Raw genomic sequence first — 23,206 nt, 5'->3', positions numbered from 1 at the left:
ATAGATGCGCAAAAGTTATTGTAATCCTCTCTCTTATTTTTTTAATCATGAATAAGTATTAGAATAGAGAATCGGGGAAGATATTAAAGGGAGTTAGTCGACGATTGCTCTTGTTTAGATTTTGAATAAAGGCAAAGATCAGTATGAGAACATGAATTAACACAAAACGCTCGAAATCTTTTATAAATATAGGATTTCTGATAAAATACAGTCATGCACGAACTATTTAAGTACAAAATATGGTTTGTGTCTTGGGGCAGAATATTTAATTCTCTAAAGTTGACGGCAAAAACATTTCTTCTTTCCTCTAGATCTTGAAAGGCTAAAAGTGGGTCCAAGTCCAATCGCCAACTTTATGCTTAAGAAATGATCATGGACGATGATCACTGTTGTACACCATAAAATATACCCTTTATCATTCATTTTGATTTGATCCCCATCTTATCTAACCCACAAAATTAACGTACTACTTGATGAGTCTAGGATTTATTTACCTAAATTTAGATTCGCTCATCATAAGTAAACTAAATGAATCCATACCTTAGAAAATAAATATAAGCTTATATTGAGATTCTAAATCTCTCTCATTATCTCTCGATTTAAAATCTAGAATCTAGACATACTTCGAGAAATGGTCCATGCATATTTATTGTCAGAGACAACAAGATCAAGTTGGTAAGGATCAAAATATTTTTTATTTTTATTTTTTTAGTCACTTTCTATGATCATTGAAGCAATTAAATAAAGTCATATATAAGTTAAACAAGATAATTAAAATCAAATGAACAAAAAAGATGTGCCAATATGGGTTGAATTCTAAAAAGTGGCCAAAACGTTTAAAAAGATGATTTATGAGGTCAAAAATATAGTAACTAATCCATTTTTTAATTTCAAAAAGAAAATTGGGCTAGGCTTGAATCAACCCGACACTGATCGGTTCATTTAGTCCGATATGAGGCATTTTCTTGTATGATCGATGCGGCCAAGAAATTTCTTGAGACCTGACCTGTGCTTGCCCCTATTGACAGGTACTTATTTCTGGTATAAATATTAAAAATATCTATTGATCTGACTATTGCTTGAAAATTTTGTATATAAAAGAGAATTGGCCATGTTAGCGGCAATAAAGTCCACCTGTGGTCATCGTGTTTAGTGGCGGTAGGCAAGTGTCGAGAGACAACTTAACTGTGCTCGGTGTCTATGACTAATAACGAGGGTCATTTGTGCTAAAAACACATGGATGACTATCTAGAAGTTCCAGCTTATTGTGGTCACTAGTGTTAACTTTTGAAGATTTATAACGAACGAAAGCACAAAAAATGTGGAGATGCATGCCCCAAATTGGTAAAAAGATAGTGCATATCAAAATCGAGTAGGGGCATTTATATTTCATTATAAAACTCCACATCATGTTCAAAGTGGGGTTAAGGGGAACAAAACCATGTTTTCCACATGGGATTCATTGAAATGAAAGGGGCTAGATCTCAATTTTTCTCCGCAATGAAGGTAATGACCGGTATGTGAGTTCCGATGATTGGTTTAAATGCGTTTTCCAACCATCTTAAGCTCCCTTTATAGATGCATGCCCCAAATTGGTAAAAAGATAGTGCATATCAAAATTGAGTATGGACATTTATATTTCATTATAAAACTCCACAACATGTTCAAAGTGGGGTTAAGGGGAACAAAACCACGTTTTCCAAATGGGGTTCATTGAAATGAAAGGGACTAGATCTCAATTTTTCTCCGCAATGAAGGTAATGACCGGTATGTGAGTTCCGATGATGGGTTTAAATGTGTTTTCCAACCATCTTAAGCTCCCTTTATAGTACGAAAAATAAATAATTTAGAAAACATTTATCGAATAATGATTATTCATATAGTTCGAAATAATTAATCAATAAAAATATATTTTTATTATTGATAATAATTTATATTTAAATATTTTCGTGAAAGATAAAAATAGTGGTATTAACGATCATTTTAATTTTTTTTTAATTATTAATATTTCAGAGATAATTAGCGCCTCAGAAACGCCCAAAAAGAACCGTGCTTCGCGTGTCTCATGGTCCCCTGCTGGATCACGTCAGATCAGAGTCAATTGAGGCAAAGGACGCAACCACTAGGCAGCGGGCACGTCGCATTGGTCCCCTGCTGGATCACGTCACGGTCGATTGGGGCCATTGGATCCACGAACCCGAAATAGAATGACAGAAAAGCCACTTTAGTAGTCCGCCTAAAAATAATCATGGGACCATCAATGATCCTCTTTTGTAATTTGCCAAGAAAGAAAAGCCACTTTAGTGATTCCACCCAAAAATATTCATGAAAATAATCGATGGTCCTCTCTGGTAATTAGCCAAGAGAACACAAGTGTTGGTGTTGTAACTATTTTTTCAATTTGATTGCCATGTGCCATATTACTTTATAATCGATCATTTGAGTACTGAAACATTTTAAAAATGTTGACGACAAGTGTTATATCACGCCGTGTTTCCAACATCTAGGTGAATATTGTTTAAATATTTTAGTACTTAAGTTATTGATTGAAAATCATGTTTCTTAAGTTTTTTTTTTTTTAAAGTTACACATCAAGTAGTTGAAAAAAAATAAAACTTCAGCTTGAGTCTTCATTATGACATTCAAGTGAAGTCCCAATTTAGACCAATTTTTTTTTATACCATTAATGCCCCAAATCTGACCTTCATTAAATTTCCATCAAGTTTCCACCAAGTACGGATGGAATGACACTTCAAATTGTTAAAGGCAATCATTGGACCGCAACTTAACAGGGATCGGATTTAGATACTGACTTAAAGTTGCGCTTTGTTTATAAGACAACAAAAGATTTGGATTCGAATTCGAACATCACCTAGAGTTGGTGTTTTAATTATGAAACAAAAAGTAAATTTGGTCATGAATCAAGACGCGAGTCATGATGCTTTTTTATGAGGCAAAGAAAAAAAAAATTCAGGTCAGGTCACATGTTTTTTCAATCCTAGTGGGGGCATGCGTACGAATGCTTCGGATTGATGGCACCTGTTCGATCGGGTCTACTCACGAGGTGCTGTATCGTGCATTTTTTAGAAGGGGACGAAAGTATGCAAAGCAATCAGAGAAGTAGATTGGAAAAAAAAAATTGAAAGGGCTGTGAATCTACTACCACCCATTCTTCTCACCACCAAAGGGGACAAAAAACTCTCAACGGAAAATATGTTCAATGGAAATGAAATTGGATAAGTATTTTAGGTTCTTTCTTTTTTACATAAAACTCAAAATTTAGAAAATATTTTTTAAATAGTTAATGACGTGGCTTGAAAAATTAGTTAACGGAAAATATGTTCATCATCAGTTATGATGGATACCTAATTATTTTTGTAAGTGATGAAAATATTATTTATTTATTTATTTTCATAAACAATAAAAATTATTATTTTTAGAAAAATATATTCCAAATCTCGAGTGAAAGCTTTCTCCGGCGTCGTGTTACAGATGGTGTTAGAAACTTTGCTAGTGTAGCAATGGAGACTTGAAGCAAATAAGCAAAGCAAGGGAGCAGAGGACCATATGCATCATGAAGCTCTCAAACCGTTTCACTGAGAGTATGTACCTAGCATTTTGCGTAGGCATCGACTACTGGTCTATCGATATATCCTAGGACGATGATTCTAAACTTCTTTCGATGTTTTGCTTTGAGGAAGTGCACGTTATTTAATGGATTGTTTGTTGGACAAGCAAGATCCCTTGAGCGAGAACAGAAGGACAGGCAAGCGACTTCTTGCCCCCCATGCAAATTTACATCGATACGACAATTTCCTTCTCAAGGGAACTGTTGAATATGTCTCAAGTTTGAGATCGTAATGAAACCGAACTAACAAAAATACGTGAAGTCGACCACGTACGAGTCAAAGCAGCGCATGTGAATTGGCCGAAATTGTTAGAAGAAGATTGCATGTGGATCTATAAGCCGCAAGCGTGAAGAATGAGGCTAGAAGGGAGCGTGCAGCCGCGAGAGGGGAAGTTTATTATTTTATTCTACCTCTTTAATTGCGTGCACATGGACGTGCATGTGTCACGGACTTGAAAGAGAGTTGACCCGAGAGGTTCCTGGAGGTTGACCGTGACTCATCCATAGAGGACCTCCTGCTTTCACTTGGATTCCCATCAAGACTTCTCCCGAAGATTTCCAAGGGCTGACATCACCGTCATTACGTCTGATTCTAGAAGTCTCCTTTCATTAATGTCGGTAGCTGATAGTTAAACATTTATGTCGGTAATTGAGGTAGTGCGATCTCGTCTGCCAGTTGAATTATAGATCAATGGTTGTAAGCTGAGGCCCTCGACTATAAGAAGAGGTGTCCTATTTTATTTGGAAGCATCTACTACTTCCGCAATACAAAGCAAACTTCTTTCCAGAGCTCTTCTCTCTAGATTCTTTCTCTCTCTACACTCTGGGTAAGGCGAGCAAGTGAGCGTTCAATTGAACAAAGCTTGGCTTAGGTGTTTCGGTGATCCAAATCGATCCTAAAGTGCCCGAGTCACCGTGCGGTCACAATCCTAATCGATCAGCCTGTAACAAGTGGTATCAGAGCGTAAAGAGAGATCCGTTTCCAAGAGATTGAAAAGCGCCTACTATTTGAAAGAATGTCAAGCCAAGAAGCGGCTATGGAGGGAGAGGCCGTGCAAATCAAAGAGACCCGCGACCGATCAAAGAAGAGAGAAACCTCGATGGATGCTGCGGCTACGTTCGATAAGAAGATCGGGAAGGTCCAGAGTGCCGTGCTCAAGCTCATGGAAGGTCTTGACGATGTGCGAGACCGAATCATGGAGGTTGAGGGCTCGCTCCGTGAGGACTTCACGACTGGCATCAACCAAGCTACGGCTCTGTTGTACGACAATGACGAAGCTCTCGAAGCATCGGTCGATGGTTTGAACGAGCGCATCCAAGGGATCGAAGAGGTAAGCTCGTGTAGGGAAGAGGTCGAAGCCATGAAGGCAGAGATCCAAGAGGTCAAGATCGAGCTTGCCCTATGCAAGCTAAGCATCACGAACGGTGCGGTGCCTACTACTCAAGCGGTGCCCAAAATTGAGGTGTCGAAACCCAAAGAATTCAAAGGCAACCGATCCGCCCAAGAGGTGGACAACTTCGTGTGGAGCATGGAGTAATACTTTGCGCTGTCAACATCTGAAACGAGTCGATCAAGGTACGAACCGCTTCCATGTTCCTTACTGATACGGCAATACTTTGGTGACGCAATAGGTGTGATGAGATTAGACGCGGTGCCGATCCCATAAGCACGTGGGACGACTTCGTGAGAGAGTTCCATGACTACTTTTTCCCCGAGTTCACTTAACAAGAAGCCCGTAGCAAATTTCATCGTCTCGAGCAAAGAGGTGCGATCCGAGAGTACGTGAAGGAGTTCACGGAGCTCAAACTCCAAATTCGCAACCTAAGCGAATAGGAGGCTCTCGGAGCGTTCATGGATGGATTGAAGCCATGGGCACTTCTCGAGCTCAAGAGACAGGACGTAAGTAGTCTTGCGCGAGCACTAAGCGTGGCTGAGTCGCTCGTTAACCTCACCAAAGCCGAACCAAGGAGTAGACAAAGAGATTGGAGGTAGGCTCGACCCGAAGATGAAGGAAGAAACATTCCCCGAGGCGCGCCCGATCAAAGCAACCGAGTCAAGACGTGGGGAGAAGGGTCTTCCAAGCCATCCTTCCAAAGGGGTCAACCATCGACGGACTACACGAGTAAGTTCGATCAACCTCCGCCTTCTCCTTGTTTCATATGCAAAGGTCTGCATTGGACCTAAAAATGCCCAAAGAATGGTCGAATCAACGCCCTCCTAGCCATCGAAGAGGTGGAGGAGGAGCCCAAAGAAAAGAGGTAGCAAATCCAACTTGGAGGCGTGAAGACAATCAACTCCGTCCGAGCTCGATTGCTGTCCAAAGAAGGAATTACGCCGAACACGGACATGTTCTTTGTGGAGGTCGAAGTGTGCGGCCGAACGCTTTACGCTTTGGTCGACACTGGCGCGTCCAACATGTTCATATCGACCGAGGTTGCAAAGGCCTTGAAACTTCATGTGGAGCCAACTGGGAAGACGTTCAAGCAAATCAACTCGGAAGGTGTCCATGGCGTAGGGTCGACTTCGGATGTAGATGTCAAAATTGGCGGATGGAATGGCAATATGGATTTCGAGATAATCCCTCTCGATGATTAAGATCTCATCATTGGTATTCAATTCTTCCAAAGTGTGAGATCCATGATCGACATGAGGACCAAGTGCCTCGTGATCCACGACCCGAAATGCCCGACGACGATCCCTATGATCAAAGGGGTGATCGATACCAAGACCATCGCGTCAATCCGACGCCTCGACAAGAACTTGAAATCCATGAAGCAACTAAACAAGCTGGCCAAGGTGAAGCTGAAGGTAGAGTTGGATCCTACTCCAACACACGCCATGCCAATCCAAGTGCTCTTCCTTGAGGTTGAGTGCGCTCCGCATGCTCCATCCAAGCCGAAGATGGAGCCGTGTGCCAAGTCCGAGTTCATCATAGAAGGTTGCGGTCATTTGTATGTGAGCGTCCGCACCAAACAAAACCGAAACAAAAGAGCCCGTGCCAAAGCCCGTGTTTGTGCCAAGAAGGCCACCCGTCAAGCTGTGAGCGACAAGGATGTTGCTCGATTGAGTGGGGGAGAATGTCACGGGCCGAAAGAAAGTCGACCCGAGAGGTTCCTAGAGGTTGACCGTGACTCATCCGTGGAGGACCTCCTACTTTCACTTGGATTCCCATCAAGACTTCTCCCGGAGATTTCCAAGTATGGACATCACCGTCATTACGCCTGATTCTAGAAGTCTCATTTCATTAATGTTAGTAGCTGGTAGTTAAACATTTATGTCGGTAGTTGAGATGGTGCGATCTCGTCCGCCAATTGAATTCTAGATCAATGGTTGTAAAATGAGGCCCTTGACTATAAGAAGGGGTGTCCTCCTTCATTTGGAAGCATCCACTACTTCCGCAACACAAAGCAAACTTCTTTCCAAAGATCTTCTCTCTAAATTCTTTCTCTCTCTATGATCCGAGTAAGGCGAACAAGTGAGCGTTCGATCGAGCAAGGCTTGGCTTAGGTGCTTCGGTGATCCAAATCGATCCTAAAATGCCCGAGTCGCCGCGCGGTCACGATCCTAATCGATCGGCCCGTGACACATGCATGGCAAGTAATGGACATAGAAGACCAAGGCCAAAAGTAAAAAGTTGTGGGCTTGTTTTGTCTTCTTTCATTAACTCATTGTTTCTTTCCTTAGCTATTTGTTTATTCAGCTGAAGCCAACGGAAGGAACAAAGGATAAAATATTACTTAAAGGAGTTGAACGTCATGGAGATGATCTTGGAAGACGGCGGCCATCCTTCTTTCGCGCTTAAATTATGGGCGCACGTTTTCTGCCTCCTTAAATGCAAAGTGTGCATGCGTGCCCGTGAATTTTGGTGGGCGTCGGTGTTGATTGTGGGTGCTTGAATGGCTTCACATTTTCTGTCTTGTTTTGCCCTTAAAAGGCATAGGAGCGAAGGAGAAGATTACGCTAAGTTATTTCGGTGGCCGAGAGAGCTGTAGAGCTGGTGAGAGAAGTCGTGAGACTTCCTATAGAGGCAGCAGCTCTCGGTAGAGAGGATTTTCTCGTTGTAATTATACCCGAGTGTTTTAGCTAGTTAAATTCTTATGAGTAGAATTTGTATAATTTCTTGAGTGATGTTTCACTAGGAATTGTGAGGGGCTAAACACTATGTGAGTTATTTGGGTATAATTTGGGGCTGGGAAACACTGAGAGTGTGTTTGAGTACACGAGTGATTGTAATCTTTGGTGTATCGCTGTTTCTATAGTGAAATTCCATACTGCTCTCTCCATGGACGTAGGTTCCGATATTCGGACCGAACCACATAAATCCAGTATATGATTCTCTTTCCTTCATTCCAACTAATTTATCCGATTCGCTTAGTCCGTATTCTCGCACGCGGGCAACAAGTGGTATCAAAGCCCGGCTTGGCTGACGTGAAGCAAATCGGTGACGATGGAAGAAGGAAATGTGAGAATTGATCGATTTGATGGGAATGATTTTGCTTTCTAGAAGATGCAGATTGAAGATTGTCTGTACCAAAGAAATTTGCATTTGCCCTTATATGGAGAGAAACCGGACTCGATGAAGGATGCCGAGTGGGAATTGCTGGATAGACAAGCGATGGGTGTTATTCGACTGATGTTGACTCGTAACATCGCATTTAACATTGTAAAGGAGAAAACCACTGTGGAACTAATGAAAGCCCTGTCGAATATGTATGAGAAACCCTCTGTGATTAATAAGGTCTATTTAATGAGATGTCTGTTTCACTTAAAGATGGACGAAGGTACGTTGGTAGCTGAACATATCAATGAATTCAATGAGGTCGTTAACCTATTGAGTTCGGTTGAGATTAACTTTGAAGATGAGGTACGTGCATTGATTCTATTATCCTCATTACCTAATAGTTGGAATACTACTGTTACTGCTGTTAGTAATTCTTCCAGGTCAAGAAATTTGACGTTTGATGAGGTTTGCGATTTGATCCTGAGTAAAAACATTCGTAGGAAAGAATCTAGTGAACCCGTGTCTACTGCTTTAGTAGGTGAAAGTAGATGAAGAACTAGCACACGTGTTAGCAAGAACATGAACAGACGTAATCAGTTTAGGACTGGTAGACAGTCTAGGACTGGTAGAGTTGTCTGTTGGAATTGTGGCAATAGTGGGCATCGTAGAAGAGACTGTTTTAAGCTGAAAAATGAAAAAGGTAAGGGAATTAGAGTTGAGTCTACAAATAATGTTACGGTTGTAGTTGAGAATGATTCTGATGGTGTCGATTGTGTCTTGTATGTTACTGGGGATTCGTCATTTGATGGATGGATAATGGATTCTGGTTGTTCATTTCACGTTATACCCACTTATCAGTGCACGGGTAGTGGTAAAGTGCAGTTAGGGAACAACGCTGAGTGCAATATTGTGGGTGTTGGTGATGTTAAAATTAGAATGCATAATTGTATTGTGAGGACACTAACTAGAGTAAGACACGTTCCAGAATTGAAAAAGAACTTAATTTCCTTGGGTGCCCTAGATTCAGCTGGTTGTAGGTATTCTTCAGACGGTGGAATTCTGAAGGTTGTTCGAGGTGCCCTAGTGATAATGAAAGGAATCAAGCATGGAGGCCTGTATAAATTTCAAGTTGAGACAATGACAGGTTTCGCCCCAAAGACGTTGGATGCATCTGTTCAAGAGTCTATTGACTGCTTGAGGAAGACCTAGGTGTTTGTACCAATGCACAAGTTTGATACTGGTGTCAGGATCACGTGGTCGAGAGCTTTGATTGAGACGGGGACTAATAAGTTGATCAAGCATGTGTGGACTGACAATAGCATGGAGTTCTGCTCGAAACTAGCAAATAAATTCTGCATGACAGAGGGCATAGTGAAACACCGCACTAGTGCTAGTAAATCACAACAATTTGCAGAATTGATGAGCATAACATTACTAGAGACGGCCCGTAAAATGATCTCTAGTGCTGGTGTTGCTAGGAGAATCCTAGCTGATGTGCTTAGTACGATAAGCTGCCTAGTTAATAGATCTCCATCAACTGCTATTAAATGGTGGACTCCTAATGAAGTGTGGTCAGGTAACGTTGCTAGTTATTCTATTTTTAGAATGTTTGATTGCTTGTGTTATTTTCGAGTAAGTGATGGTAAGCTTGATGGTAGGGCAATGTGCATATTCCATGGCTATGCACAGGTGAGTGGGGCGATTAGTTGTGGTGCTCAGATATAAATTCACATGTTGACAACAGAAAAGTTACCCTTGACAAGTCTCCAATACTTTTGGTTGGGAGTGTTTGTGGCAATGTTAATACGGATCTGGGCGGTGTTCAGCTCAAGGTGGAGTTGCAACCAGAAACTCCTGAGGTAACGGATACTAGCGAAATAATCGACACGGATGATGCTTGTAGCGAGGTGGAGCCAATAGAGCCAACGGTTGCTGTAGCTGCTAAATTTGACAAGGTACGGTTCGACCTTTTGTTAGATATGGAAGCAATGATAGTTTTGCTTTATCTGTGATATAAGAGGTTATGTCAGAAAATCCTTGTAGAGTAACTAATTATGCAAGTGGAGTTGGTGTCTTGATGAGGTCCACGGTTATGGGAAAGTTCAAGCGTGGCTTGAACTTGGAAGTACCCTATGGCGATTGAGCCCGTTGGGGCTAGTAGTAGCGAGGTGTCCACTGAAGTGATTATGATTTGGCTCAAACGTCGAGCTAAGGTGAAGATTGTTGAATATGTCTTGAGTTTGAGCTCGTGATGAAATTGGACTAACGAAAATACATGAAGTCAACCATGTACGAGTCAAAGCAGCGCATTTGAATTGGCCGAAATTGTCAAAAGAAGATTTCATGCGGATCTATGAGCCGCAAACGTGAAGAATGAGGCTAGAAGGGAGCGTGCAGACACGTGAGGGGAAGTCCATTATTTTATTCTACCTCTTTAATTGCATGCACATGGACGTGCATGCATGGCAAGAAATGGACGTAGAAGACTAAGGCCAAAAGTAAAAAGTTGTGAGCTTGTTTTGTCTTCTTTCATTAACTCCTTGTTTCTTTCCTTAGCTATTTGTTTATTCAGCTGAAGCCAACAAAAGGAAAGAAAGGGTAAAATATTACTTGAAGGAGTTGAACGTCGTGGAGATGATATTGGAAGACGATGGCCATCCTTCTTTCGCGCTTAAATTATGGGCGCGCGTTTTCTGCCTCATTAAATGCAAAGTGTGCATGCGTGCCCGTGAATTTTGGTAGGCATCGGTGCTGATTGTGGGCGCCTGAATGGCTTCACATTTTGTCTTGTTTCGCCCTTAAAAGGCAGAGGAGCAAAGGAGAAAATTGCGCTGAGTTATTTCGATGGCCGAGAGAGAGCTGTAGAGCTGGTGAGAGAAGTCATGAGACTTCCTGTAGAGGCAGCAACTCTCGGTAGAGAGGATTTTCTCGTTATAATTATACCCGAGTGTTTTAGCCAGTTAAATTTTTGTGAATAGAATTTGTATAATTCCTTGAGTGAGGTTTCACTAGGAATTGTGAGGTTTCACTAGGAATTGTCAGGGACTAAACACTGTATGAGTTATTTAGGTGTAATTTGGGACTGGGAAACACTGAGAGTGTGTTTGAGTACTCAAGTGATTGTAATCTCCGGTGTATCGTTTGTTTCGGTGTATCGTTTGTTTCTATAGTAGAATTCCGTACTGCTCTCCCTGTGGACGTAAGTTCCAATATTCGGACCGAATCACATAAATCCGGTGTTCGATTCCCTTTCCTTCATTCCGACTAATTTATCCAATTCGCTTGGTCCGTATTCCGCACCCGCGCAACAGGAACAAAGGAAAAAGAATGGCATATAGTTTACATTCAGGTCCTCCGGTGATCTGCTGAATTGACGTCGCAGAGTATGATGCCACGGACCTTCCCCCTTTCGAGTTCCCTAAGTTGTGACGAGCAAATGCCTTGCAGCCAAGTTCGAGAATCGCGAAGACTGTCATTAAGAAGCATCGAAACAATTCACAATCTCTACTCTGCTTTCTGATTCGCGCAAGTTCCGGCAGGAGTTTGAGGGATTCACAGTTCAACATTCTGTTCTTAGCGAGCCACTGCTCGAAATTGGACGGTTCGAGCAGCAAAACAGCGCTCCAAGGACAGAACGGAATACACTTAGTTCCATTGTACTGTATAAAGAATTCGCATCTAAACTAAAAAGCTAGGTGATTCTCATGGGGAGTTTGCCATCAGAGTGGAAGGAAGCGACAGCAAGAGAAGCTATTCAGATCCGCGACGTGGATGCGAACTGAACTGCATTACATCAGCAAACCGCACAGCCGTCTGGCAGCAGCAACGGCAGTCCTCGTCGCTACTGATGACAGCTGAACATTGGCTTCCAGTTGAACTGGAATTAGCTAAAAGTAGGCCAATCCTCTTTGGTGCAATGAGCAGATTCTAAACATTCACCCCAACGAGAGAACCGACAAGCATCACTTCTTGCTCTGGGGATGGAAAAGAGGACAAAAGAGCCTCTTGAAGTACACTGTCAACTTGCCCGCTTGGGGAGAGGGGGGATATCTGCGAGCGTGAAGGAGAAGGTGAAAAGTTTCTCTTCGTGCGCTGCGCGAGTGTGGGTATCTTGAAGTGTAAGAGTCCCACATCGACTAGCGATACCTGGCAGGCTCTTTGGGCTTTCAATAAATAAGGAGCTCGTGCTTACTCTTCAAATTACGCAGCCGCGCGGTGAGCACAGAGCGAACTATTCTTTCGCCTTTTACTAAAGAATACCGTGTGCGCGCCGCAAACAGCGGCATACGCCAATTTTTGGAGGGCTCTTCTCTTCGGAGGGGGCCAACTAAGTCAAGTTTAAAATTAGGCGATCTGGGTCCCGTTTAACATGTATGGGGCATTGGCCGGACGGTGGGTACGGTGTTTGCCTATGAAGTTGGCATTGGAAGGTTTGTCCTTTGGACAGTCAGAATTTGTAACGGGGATTTCATTATGAAGAAAATGAAAGAAATTTAGCGCGTTATGTATTAACGCAAGTCGACATGAGTTGGCCTGTGTTTGGTCAAATATGGTATTTTGCTTCTTCACTCTTAAGTTTGCCTTTCTATCGAGCTCGAACCACCAAGATAAATCGTGCACGGTGATTTCAGCCCCTCAAGTAGAATCTCTCCTGATGCACTTTTAACTAACTGCAACATGTTGGGACGAATGGCTATAATAAAAGCAAGGGTTCTGTACTAAGATGAGGATGTACACCACTCTTAATGGTTACACGAATGGGAAGTCGCCTTCTTAATTAGCCATGACACTTTCATCACCAATGATGCATTGAATAACAAGTTTCTTTTGTGGAATGAATACATATATAAGTCTTTAAGTCTTTGTTGAGCAGCTTTTCTTAAATATCTATTGGTGAGAAAAGTCTCAGCAAAATGATAAAAGCCCCAAGCCTGCCCAATTCCAGCAACATGGGGGCTGTTCTCTGTAGCCGAGAGGGAACTTCACGCAGTATTGCACAGAGGAATGTTGAGATCAGTAGCCAATCATCTTCGGCAGTTTGCGAGAATAGGCCTGTTCATTTTGGAGGGAAAATAAGACCATGCAGTCTCTTTAAAGAACAGAAATCTTCAGCTGGTTAATCCTGTAGATCCCACTCCACCCGATCTATTTTATCTGAAAATATCGGGAGAAACCCAGGCCACAGAACGTGTCCATGTTCCTCCCCCCATCGAAAATTGTCCATGGAGTGGCCTTTATTGTACATGGGATCTCAATGTAAAATCAACGAGGCATGATGACATCTTGCCCTGGGCCACTGAAATACGAGTGATTGATGTTCCCTTTGGCAGCAGATCTCAGACTGTTACCTCAGCAATCAACTGAATTATCTTCTTCTATAAATCAATCCCACAGCACTCAGTTCAACAATTATGAGCTCATTTTTTGGCTTTCCGGGCAAGAAAACGTTCTCTCGCTGCCTGAATTCTGCTTTCATTGTCAGGCAGAACCTTAGCTGGGCTAACATCTTCCTTTGGCAAGAATGCTGATTTCCCATCATTTCCCTCCTCAGTTTGACTATATCCTCCACTGCTTAAGAGAGACATACATCACAAACAAAAGAGAATCAACACGTTACGTGTTATGGGACATTGTGAAAACAGAACTACAATCGCGTTACCTTAGCTTATTGACATTCACTTTCTCAAGCTTCCTTAAAATGGGAACGACCCATTTCATGTCAATTGCACACACATTACGCATGAAAGGGCGTGAGGTGGTAATCAACTCATGGTAGACGGCAAAGTCTGGGTACATTCCCTGTTCATCTGTCCCTAGCACCGAGGAAGGATGTACCTAAAAGAAAAGTACTTCAACATCAATTTTTTCCACTGCAATAGTACAGGCACACAGATACAAAAATAGAAGAACGGCTTCCACTTAACTTACTAATCCCTATGATTTAACTCTTTTCCTATTTAAGCACAGTTCTGATACTCGGTACTGAGCTGTGGGAACTATCCCTAGTAAGAATGAATATAGTGAAGTTTGGATGAATGTCTCTACGGTAGTAATGTCAGCATGCTCAGTAGCAGCAGCAAAATGTTTATGAGTACCTGAACTAGCTGGGATTTAAATCCTATCGTACGATATCCATTGTGGAGAGTCATTCTTTCTGCAAGCTGATTTGCAAAACCCACACATAGAGCCTTCCTCAAGTTCCTATAATCATCCCTTCTCTCTTTCCTACTTTCAGATGTCCGTACATCTAGAGTTCCTGTTTCAGGTGAAAATGGGAAAAGAATGCTCAATTACACAACCAGAAGAGCATATCTGTTAGATGATATAACAACCTAGCAGTTCTAGACACAAAAATGCCATAAGAATTGAAAAAGCACACAAAGCTATGCCAAAGCACACGGTTTTGGCATGAAATTTTTAATAGGACTGGGTTGGGAGCTAAAGCTGGTCATACAAAAGAACCTCGGCCAGTTTACAAGTGGATTCTAAAAAAAAAAAAAAAAAAGTCACACACACACTGACAGGGCCCATCAAGAGGCACTATTACAGGTAATGATATTCTAGTATCGGCTTTAAGTAGGTAAAAAATTCATGGGAATCCCCCCCAAAAAAAAAAAAAAAAAAAAAAGACCCCCACCCCGCAGCCCCGCGCATCTCCTGAAAGGAATTTTGTTAATCATTCAGGTAAAAAGAATCTCTGATTGACAGTCATTTTGTGTGTGTGTGTTACACAAAAAGATAAATTTTATTTCACATCACAATCTGCACTTAGAAGCTAAGTTATCACAAAGAATTTATTGAAGAAAATACATTACATAATGCAGCTTGACTTTTTTACAATAGAGAGTACGTCAACATGGACATAAATATTGTCTTGTGAATGCTGCATATGGGCGTGTCATTAGGATGACTTGTAGGTGCCACTAAAACAAACCACCTGATTTGAACCCTAAAAGCTGCTCCCTAAACTTAGAATTTTGGTTCTCGATTCAGCATTTATGAGTTATATAGAATCTCTTCCAGATGCAACTATATATATAGACTAATTACTACAGCTGGTTTGCTCAAAAAAGCGAAATTCTGTATAACAATGCAAACTGACCTTTTGCTTTTTTTTGCATTATCTGGCATAACTGCTTCCGAACATCTTTGACAAACAGCATCCCCCGAACCTGCAAATGATCAAAATTATGCAGAGCCATCATATCAAGTTTTTGTAACCATTTCCTCCCTCCTCTCACGATGTTTCATATACATAACAATGGAAATTATGCACTCATCAATACTTTGAAGGTATAAGGTTTGTTTTTGCAAGATTATTTGACCTAGAAACTGCAACTAATGTCATCTAAAGATATTTCCAGCTTCCTGAAGTTGAAGTTAGACAAATACCTGTAAATTATTTTCCTTGCACCAACCAATATCATAATCATTTTGATCCCACTGCTCAAAAATTTGCAGCAATTGAATGTGATCTCCCAAGCCAGATCCATCAGGAAGATCTGCACTGTGTCTTCTCTTCTTTTCAGTACCTTTGCTGTGATCATAATTAATTCATCACTTATTTGGTGAAATGAATGATGGTTACTTCACCAGATTAACTTCAAGCTGGATGCTCAACTTTCAGAGTGACTTATAGTTGGTCCTCTCATTTTTCACATCTGACATGCCAGACTCATTTGAAAACAATAGATTCATTTTTAAGATATAATGGTGATAAGTGCCATTTTGGCTGTGAAGCTGGGATGACGATGGTCCTGGTGGTCAGCCCTCCGACATCAACAAACATATCTTTCAAAGAAAGGTGTAACAGGCTAAAATGTACGATTTCCATGAACATTCAAGACGAAAATCTTACAGTTCGACTTTGCAGGAAGTGAAGGTACTTATCTACCAATTTTGTTATCAGTGGAGGGGAAGCCAAACTTCATATCTACCAATTTTGTAATCGGTGGAGTTCAGAGTGTGATTAATAGAAGGGTAGGCCAAACTTCATGGAAACTAATAATTATCTACCAATTTTGTGATTTCTCCAATTCCGGATTCCAACATACAAAGATGTTGAGTTGTCAAGTTCTGAGCATCTGCTGCGGAGTGCAAACCAGTACTTATCTACCCATTTTGCAATTTCTCCACTCTCCTTTTTGTGCAGTATCATGAGGCACTTGATACAACTCCCAATTTTTTAAGCTGAAAATAATCTAATAACATGCAGAATCAGGGACAGTTGAAGACATTCAGAAACTGACCTTCGACCAGGAAGCAGAGAAGTCTCTGCAGATAACATGGCAGCAATTGTCAAGGCCTGGGATAGGCAACCATACTCATTAGCTTCCATCAATGTTCTTGAGAGTGAAGGCTCCAAAGGAAGTTCTGCATTAATTTCAGAAAATAGATAAAGAACCAAGTGAATGAATTTACAAGAGATGACACTCCACATAGAAACACTTCTAGAGCTTCACCACTATAGCACAAAAAGGAAAAGATTTTGTATAACCTATTAGGACAGCACAAATTTACTTCAATTTCCTAAAACGTGATATTATTGCAACAGCATTGATGGTGGCAGCATGCCATTATTGTTCAACTGTATTCTTTTCCCGAAATTGTGGAAATTGTGAGAGCAATCTGTGAGAAGCAGTGGACAAAGTCAAAAAGACAATTACAGTTTCTTTCACAAGAAAGCAAAGTTGCACAACTATACCATTGCATGAGACAAAACACGGAGAAAACAATCCATGAAGAAGTCTCTCTACTAATGAAAAAATAATAATTTGAATACACGGAGAAGTCTCTCTACCGATAGACAAATAATGATACAATAACAGGGTTTTACCAAAGGGAATCAATTTGAAAAATTATAATCTTCTAACTTTTGCTTGTAACTTTTTGGGTTTAACTGTAACTTTTGACTTTTGTTTTCAGCTATATACTTTTACTGAGTCTAGGTGTCTAGGTTGAGGAAAGGAAGTTCTCCGGATAACCATATTTGAGGGTCAAGTGTGGGATATTATGGAGGATCCATGTAATCAATCGTAATTCTTTTCCTATTTCTACTATTTTTGTGGCTTCAACTAAAAAAAAAATAGAAGAAAGAACAATCTAACTTTACCTTTCACTATTGAAAAGAAAATTTCTATTTTTCACATTTATTTCTGGTAAAAGCCAAAGTAGAAAGTTCAAAGCTGGTGGAGCAAATTATGCTTTTGGCTTTTAAAGTTGCCAATTAATTCTGGATAGCTTAGTCAACAGCAGAATTTGTTAACAAACACCCCCCCAAAAAAAAAAAACACCAAATAAAAATAAAAGAAAAGAAAAACCCCACAAGTACCATTACATATGCAACTGGAAAAAAAGTTGTTAAGTTACTTCACAAAAATCTGGAACCAAAATTTTTTTAAAGGCCATTTTTCCAATCACACTAATTATGGTTAAACTCTGAAGCATTCCATTTATTTCTTATGAAAGATAGCAGCATGTTCTCAAGTATTGTGGAAGGAGTCACAACTTATACCAATGATTAAGCTATCCTGTAATGACAGGAATGCAATCTGGCGCATAGACAGTTATTCGAATAAATCACACTTAAAAGGATGAAATGCATTACCGGCCATTGTCCGTCCAATGCTTGTAATTGATCCATCTTCATCAATTGCATCAATAAGGTATAACTGCTTTAAAGCATCTTCTAAAGAACCATCTGCAGTACATTCAATATGCATAAGACCCAAAGAAAAAAAAGTATAACCCGAGAACATGAAAAGGTTTTTTGAGCTATATGCTATCCCTTTTTGAGATTTCTGATCACTTTCGCCATCGAAAATAGAACCCGATATGGAGCTTTATAGTGTATTTCTTTTTTGCTAATCAATTCATTTTATTCCATATTGGGGAGAAGGGAGCTGATTTTTACTTTCACAAGTGACTTTTAGTCATGAACAGAGATAGAAAAATAATACAAGATATATGAAGAGAAAGCAGAATATACGAACAAACATACATGAAGGAGAATCAAGAAAATCAAATCTTAGGATGTCGATATCAGAAAGATCTAACGACTTCAGATAAAGGACACTGCCAGCCAGAGAAGATCTCTGTATTTCAGGAACTGTTACATCTAGGAATTCATCTTGATAAACTGTGGATGGATATAATCGGTAGCACTTCCCAGGACGTGTCCTTCCAGCACGTCCAGCACGCTGGTCAGCTTGAACTCTGCAAAATTACAAGTCAATAAATGACTGAAAAAATTAAGGAATTACCATATCCATAAGGGAATCCAAGAAACAACGAAGCCTCAAGTCCTCAACCCCAAAATACACAGGAAGTTCATTGAGAGCATGCTGTAAAGGCTTCTACTGATTGATCACACATTCAATACCATGTCTCATTCTGTTGAAGATGTTGACAGTTTTAAAATTTAATAGTAATTCACAGACATTCAGGATTACAAGCTCAAGACTGAAGGCCGCAAATTTTTACTCAGCCTTTTCTATGATTAAGAACCCAACCTTGGAATCTTTTCCAAGAGCATATCTGCTCAATTGAATGAGAATTTCTATCACTAATTAAAAGGAAGCAAGGCATTAAATGAACTGCCAAGCAAAATGAGGAAAACAAGATCTAACATTGACAGTATTGTCCACTTACTTGCTGACTGGAACAACATCAAGGGAATACATTCCAGTGGATGGGTTGTATCCACGCTGTTTCACATAACCAGAATCAATAACATACCTGTCAATTTAAACCAAATGAAAATGTGAGGGCAACTGATTGGCACCAGTACTTCAACTTTCGAAAAAACAAGATAACACAGCTATTGAGTTCTTACTAGAGCTATAACCAAATTGTATTGAGCAACCCAACTACAAGTATGAGTCCATTGGTCAAAAAATAATCCGATCTTTGATTTAAATTTCCATCCTCCATCTCCAACTCTTATACAAAAAGTACCCAGGGTTCGGCCAAGACAATTAACATAAGAAGGAACCAATTCAGCTCCATCTAACTTGATTTCATGCATTTAAAGTAGAATAAGCTCTAAGACTGTTCAAATACTAATTCTCACATTCATCTATCTGCTCAAACTTTAAGATAAGTAGTGGCCTCACAAAGTTCTGTATCCAATTGGAACAGGAGACCAGCATCCACATTTGAATTGAAAATCAATATGCTTTAGTCTTACAGAACATCCCAACTTATGCAGTGGAGAGTGTTAGAACATTTAAACATTAAATCATGCTTCATTAGCAATTTTAGCTTTTAATAAATTTGTCATGATCCCATAAGTTTCGGCAGTATGAATGTCAAAAAATAATAAAAAAATTCCTATCATAGGATGTGTTTGGCACATAAGAACTCTAGCCAAGAAAAGTGACAAGCGTGCAAATTTACTAGAAACTTGTATTCTTTGCCCCACAAATTCGATAGTAACACAGTCAATTCTTTAATCAACAAGCGAACCTAGCTGTATTAACTCTGCAAGGGATCAGAATCATTTGCACTGCAGGTTTGAAGAAGAAGAAAGATTATGTAGTTAAAATTTTACTTTGTTATAGTCAATTGCAAATTGAGATAGCACCAACAGTTACAGCCTACTTGAGCACATTGAAAATGAGAATCACCCACTCCTAAAATACAAGAACTGCTTTACAATAGGACAAAGGAGGATTTATAAGAAACTACAATCTACATTTCAGTACTCTATCTCTTGGCCCTTTAAGCTGATAAAGAAATCCTGATTTCTTGGCTTTTTGAGTATTTATCTCCATTATTCTTCTCTTTTAATTAGATAAATATTTAATTTATTCTCGATAAGAAAGCACTAATTAAAAGACATGTCATTATGTCCTAATCATGTAAATCAGCAATTTAAATCTCACACGCAAATGCAACTGAAATGAATCTAAGTTACTTACACAACTCCATCAACAGTTAAAGAAGTCTCAGCAATATTGGTAGCAACAATAAATCGCCTACAGTTTGGAGGTGGAGGAGTAAACACTCGAACCTACACGATTCATGAAGCAAGTGAAATTAAGAAAATCAAATCAAATCAAATAGAGTCAAAAATTCAATATTTCCCAGTTTAAACTTTACATAGCAGCCTTGCCATTGCCAGCATATATGCATTTAATACACTAGATTTTTTTAGTAGAAATCATGAGAAACGGGTGGATGGATAATTTAACCCCAACATAATTAGCTTTTTAAGAGATAACTTTTTGGGATACTTAAGAGAGAGAGAGAGAGAGAGAGAATTCCATGTCTGTAAGCAAATTATAATGCAGTGGCAAAAACTATAACAATGCTATTTTTACTTACAACACGACATAAAAGCATATGTTTTCAAAAGTGAAGTACACAAATGAGAAGTTCGCATGATAAATTGATCAACTTTCCTAATTCTCTAAACATTTCTCCAAGCGTGAAAATAGCAAGAAATTGCCTGTAGCTCCGGGGGCAGTGAACCATGAAGAGGTAGAATAATGGCGTCCATGCATGATCCTTCTTGTAGGCTTCGAACTTCATCTTCCAACTTCGACACCAGCTTGTCTATATCATCCTGTAAGACCAAGTAAAATCAACTATTTCATTTCTTAACCTACAACTAGAGGGAAAATCAAGCAAAATTCAATTTCACCTGTCCAGTCATGAATATCAAGACATCGCCTTCTGGTTCCCGAACATGTATGTCTACAATTTAAATTAGTTAGAAATAATCAACGAGTTAGTATTGCAATTCAAAACTAAGAAAAAAGGTAACATGCAAGAATGACCTATGATTGAAATTCATTCTGTTGTGGGCGGAAAGTTCATAACAAACTCAAATATTGTGTCCAGAGAACTTCAGTGTGCTAAGTGAACTACCCATAACTTCTGCGGGTAAAGTGAAATTTACAGGGAACAAAAGGAAAAGATCGCCATGACAGAAGATTGAGCTTTGGAGAAGATAGACAAAAACAATGGATCAATTATAAACTAGCTTACAAAAACAAACATCAACTACACTATAAACCGTCAACGAATAATTGACAAATTCGTTGAGCCATCATCATGCTTGGTCATGGCATTAAGCCCAAAAGATCAAAGTGCAAGTTTGGATGTATTAGAAGATAAGTTTATGATCAAACTCGTATCATACTGAGGGCCGTTCTCAAAGAAGACTCGAGATAGCTTGTTGGACGCTCTCTGCTGTATACTATTTCCACTGGATATAACTTTCCAGGAACATTTAGTACTGGGCAATCTGAGAAAAAATTAGAGACTTTATTCCCATCAAGAGTAGCCGAGGTTATCAGAACCCTCAAATTGGATGAGCGGATCTTGACTAAGCGCTTCATCAGTCCAAGCAATATGTCCCTGAAAGTTCACACCAATAATTATAAAAGGAAAACTTGATCAGAAGCAGTGGACATATACAGACATGGGTATTAATATTGGAGACTAAAGATGCATCATATTCACATGATACAGTCAACCCAACAGACAAATGAAGAGAAGAATCACACATAGAACTCACGTATTTAAACTCCTTTCATGGGCTTCATCCAATATTATAACTGAATATTCACTAAGCTCTGGGTTGGATAAACTTTCCCGAAGAAGTACACCATCAGTAAGGTATCTGAGCAAGTACAAACTCCACTGTTAGAAACCGCAAGGAGAGGGAGAGCACAAGATTCTATCCAATTTCCCTAACTGAGCAAGCAATGGAGGGTGGACATTCATTTATCTAGGAGAAACTGTACAAAACTGAAGCTGAAAATAATTTGGAACGTTCAGAAAAAATTTACTTGATTCTTGTTCTCTCTGAAGTCCTATCCTCAAACCGGATGGCGTAACCCACTTCCTCCCCAAGCTTGACCCCAAGCTCTTGCGCCACCCGTCTGTGCACGTGAAGTATTAGGATCACATCATTTCCACAAAAATGGGTCATCGCGAAATTGACAATGCAGAAAAAACCAGCCGCTACCCATTATGAGATCATTCGAACACCAAAGTAAGGAGACAAGAGACCACCTCGTAACAGAGGCCAAACTGTCTCGCACGACGAGCCTAAAAGCATATCAATTTCTAATTCCCAGTCGAAGCTTTTCAACTGATAAAAGATCCACAAACCATCGGTAGGACACTAGACATAGCAGAGAATTCAACATAGACAGCTCCCCCATGAATATACATGCTTGTCGATGTTACGTGAGGACGCGAACTGGTCCCACGATTCTTCGTTAATACACAGGGATGCCGAAACCCTAGGACGCGTGCCCGAATTGAGAAAAGCCTAAGAAGAAAAGGGAGCCGGAAGGCGAACTACACCTGGCGACGGAGACGGCGGCGACGCGGCGGGGCTGGGTGACCCCGACGATGCCGGATTTGGTGTAGCCCCTGCGGTGGAGGATCTGAGAGAGCTGCGTGCTCTTCCCGGAGCCGGTCTCGCCGATGATCACCACCACCGGATTCTTCTCGACCGTCTCGGCGATCTTCTCCTCGAACTGGAGGATGGGGAGGTCCGGGAGCGACGGCGACCGATCGGCCATCTCAGCGAAATCCGGTAAGACAGCGAAGGCGCGAAGGAGATGATGAAGATGAAGAAGAAGAAGAAGCAGCCGCCGCCGACGACGGTGAAGCTCTCGAGCGCACTATTGCTACGCGGGCAATGAGGATGTGCCGGGAAAAAAATTGGGGGAAAGAATTTTTTTTTTTTTTTTTTGTGTTTCTTTCTCTTGTCAAATATTAATGATTTTTCTTTTTCATGATTATGAAAATGGAAGTTTTGACATGAATAAAAAATGGGACCGTGGTGTTTTCGAAATTAAGGAAGCGTATTTTCATTTTAAGTGATTTATGCTTCCATCCTGAATGAGAATTTGTAAAAATTACTTCTTTTTTTTGTTCTATAGTTATTGAGAATGATCGATTCCAAGAAAGATGATATGTAAAACGTATCATGTTAGGATCGGTGTCCAACGTACATGAATACAATTCTTCTATAAGAGAATAATACCATTTTTTCATTTTCAATTTACATTTTCTGTTTTTATAAAAAATTGAAATAACTTATTTAGGTTAA

General features: G+C 40.2%; 1 protein-coding gene and 1 non-coding gene across 2 annotated transcripts; one reads left to right on the top strand and one right to left on the bottom strand.

Annotated features, from left to right (window-relative positions):
• The first annotated feature begins 12,336 nt into the window (after positions 1 to 12,336).
• Positions 12,337 to 12,453, top strand: LOC120287923. Its single transcript, XR_005546178.1, has one exon. It is a non-coding gene; the product is annotated as a U5 spliceosomal RNA (small nuclear RNA).
• A 371-nt stretch (positions 12,454 to 12,824) lies between these two features.
• Positions 12,825 to 22,804, bottom strand: LOC104415701 (probable pre-mRNA-splicing factor ATP-dependent RNA helicase DEAH4). The gene is made up of 16 exons (XM_010027040.3): positions 22,453 to 22,804; positions 21,930 to 22,022; positions 21,656 to 21,760; positions 21,278 to 21,495; positions 20,777 to 20,829; positions 20,582 to 20,698; positions 20,052 to 20,143; positions 18,781 to 18,867; positions 18,131 to 18,345; positions 17,738 to 17,830; positions 16,380 to 16,503; positions 15,523 to 15,667; positions 15,233 to 15,302; positions 14,226 to 14,386; positions 13,790 to 13,965; positions 12,825 to 13,698 (listed from the first exon to the last, which is right to left on the bottom strand). The coding sequence occupies exons 1-16, from the start codon at positions 22,671 to 22,673 to the stop codon at positions 13,548 to 13,550; spliced, it is 2,121 nt and encodes a 706-aa protein (XP_010025342.2). The 5' UTR covers positions 22,674 to 22,804; the 3' UTR covers positions 12,825 to 13,547.
• Positions 22,805 to 23,206: the final 402 nt, after the last annotated feature.

Source organism: Eucalyptus grandis, chromosome 8 (assembly GCF_016545825.1).
Source record: "Eucalyptus grandis isolate ANBG69807.140 chromosome 8, ASM1654582v1, whole genome shotgun sequence".
In the NCBI taxonomy this organism is placed as follows: Eukaryota; Viridiplantae; Streptophyta; class Magnoliopsida; order Myrtales; family Myrtaceae; genus Eucalyptus; species Eucalyptus grandis.
This window is presented reverse-complemented; position numbering and strand designations above follow the sequence as displayed.

Excerpts from the sequence above, each read along its gene's own strand:
- LOC104415701 (XM_010027040.3), bottom strand. The coding sequence starts at position 22,673 with ATGGCCGATCGGTCGCCGTCGCTCCCGGACCTCCCCATCCTCCAGTTC. Across the intron at positions 21,761-21,929 it reads TCAGAGAGAACAAGAATCAA|ATACCTTACTGATGGTGTAC; the intron begins GTAAATTTTTTC and ends GTACTTGCTCAG. Across the intron at positions 18,346-18,780 it reads GATGTTGTTCCAGTCAGCAA|AGTTCAAGCTGACCAGCGTG; the intron begins GTAAGTGGACAA and ends GTAATTTTGCAG.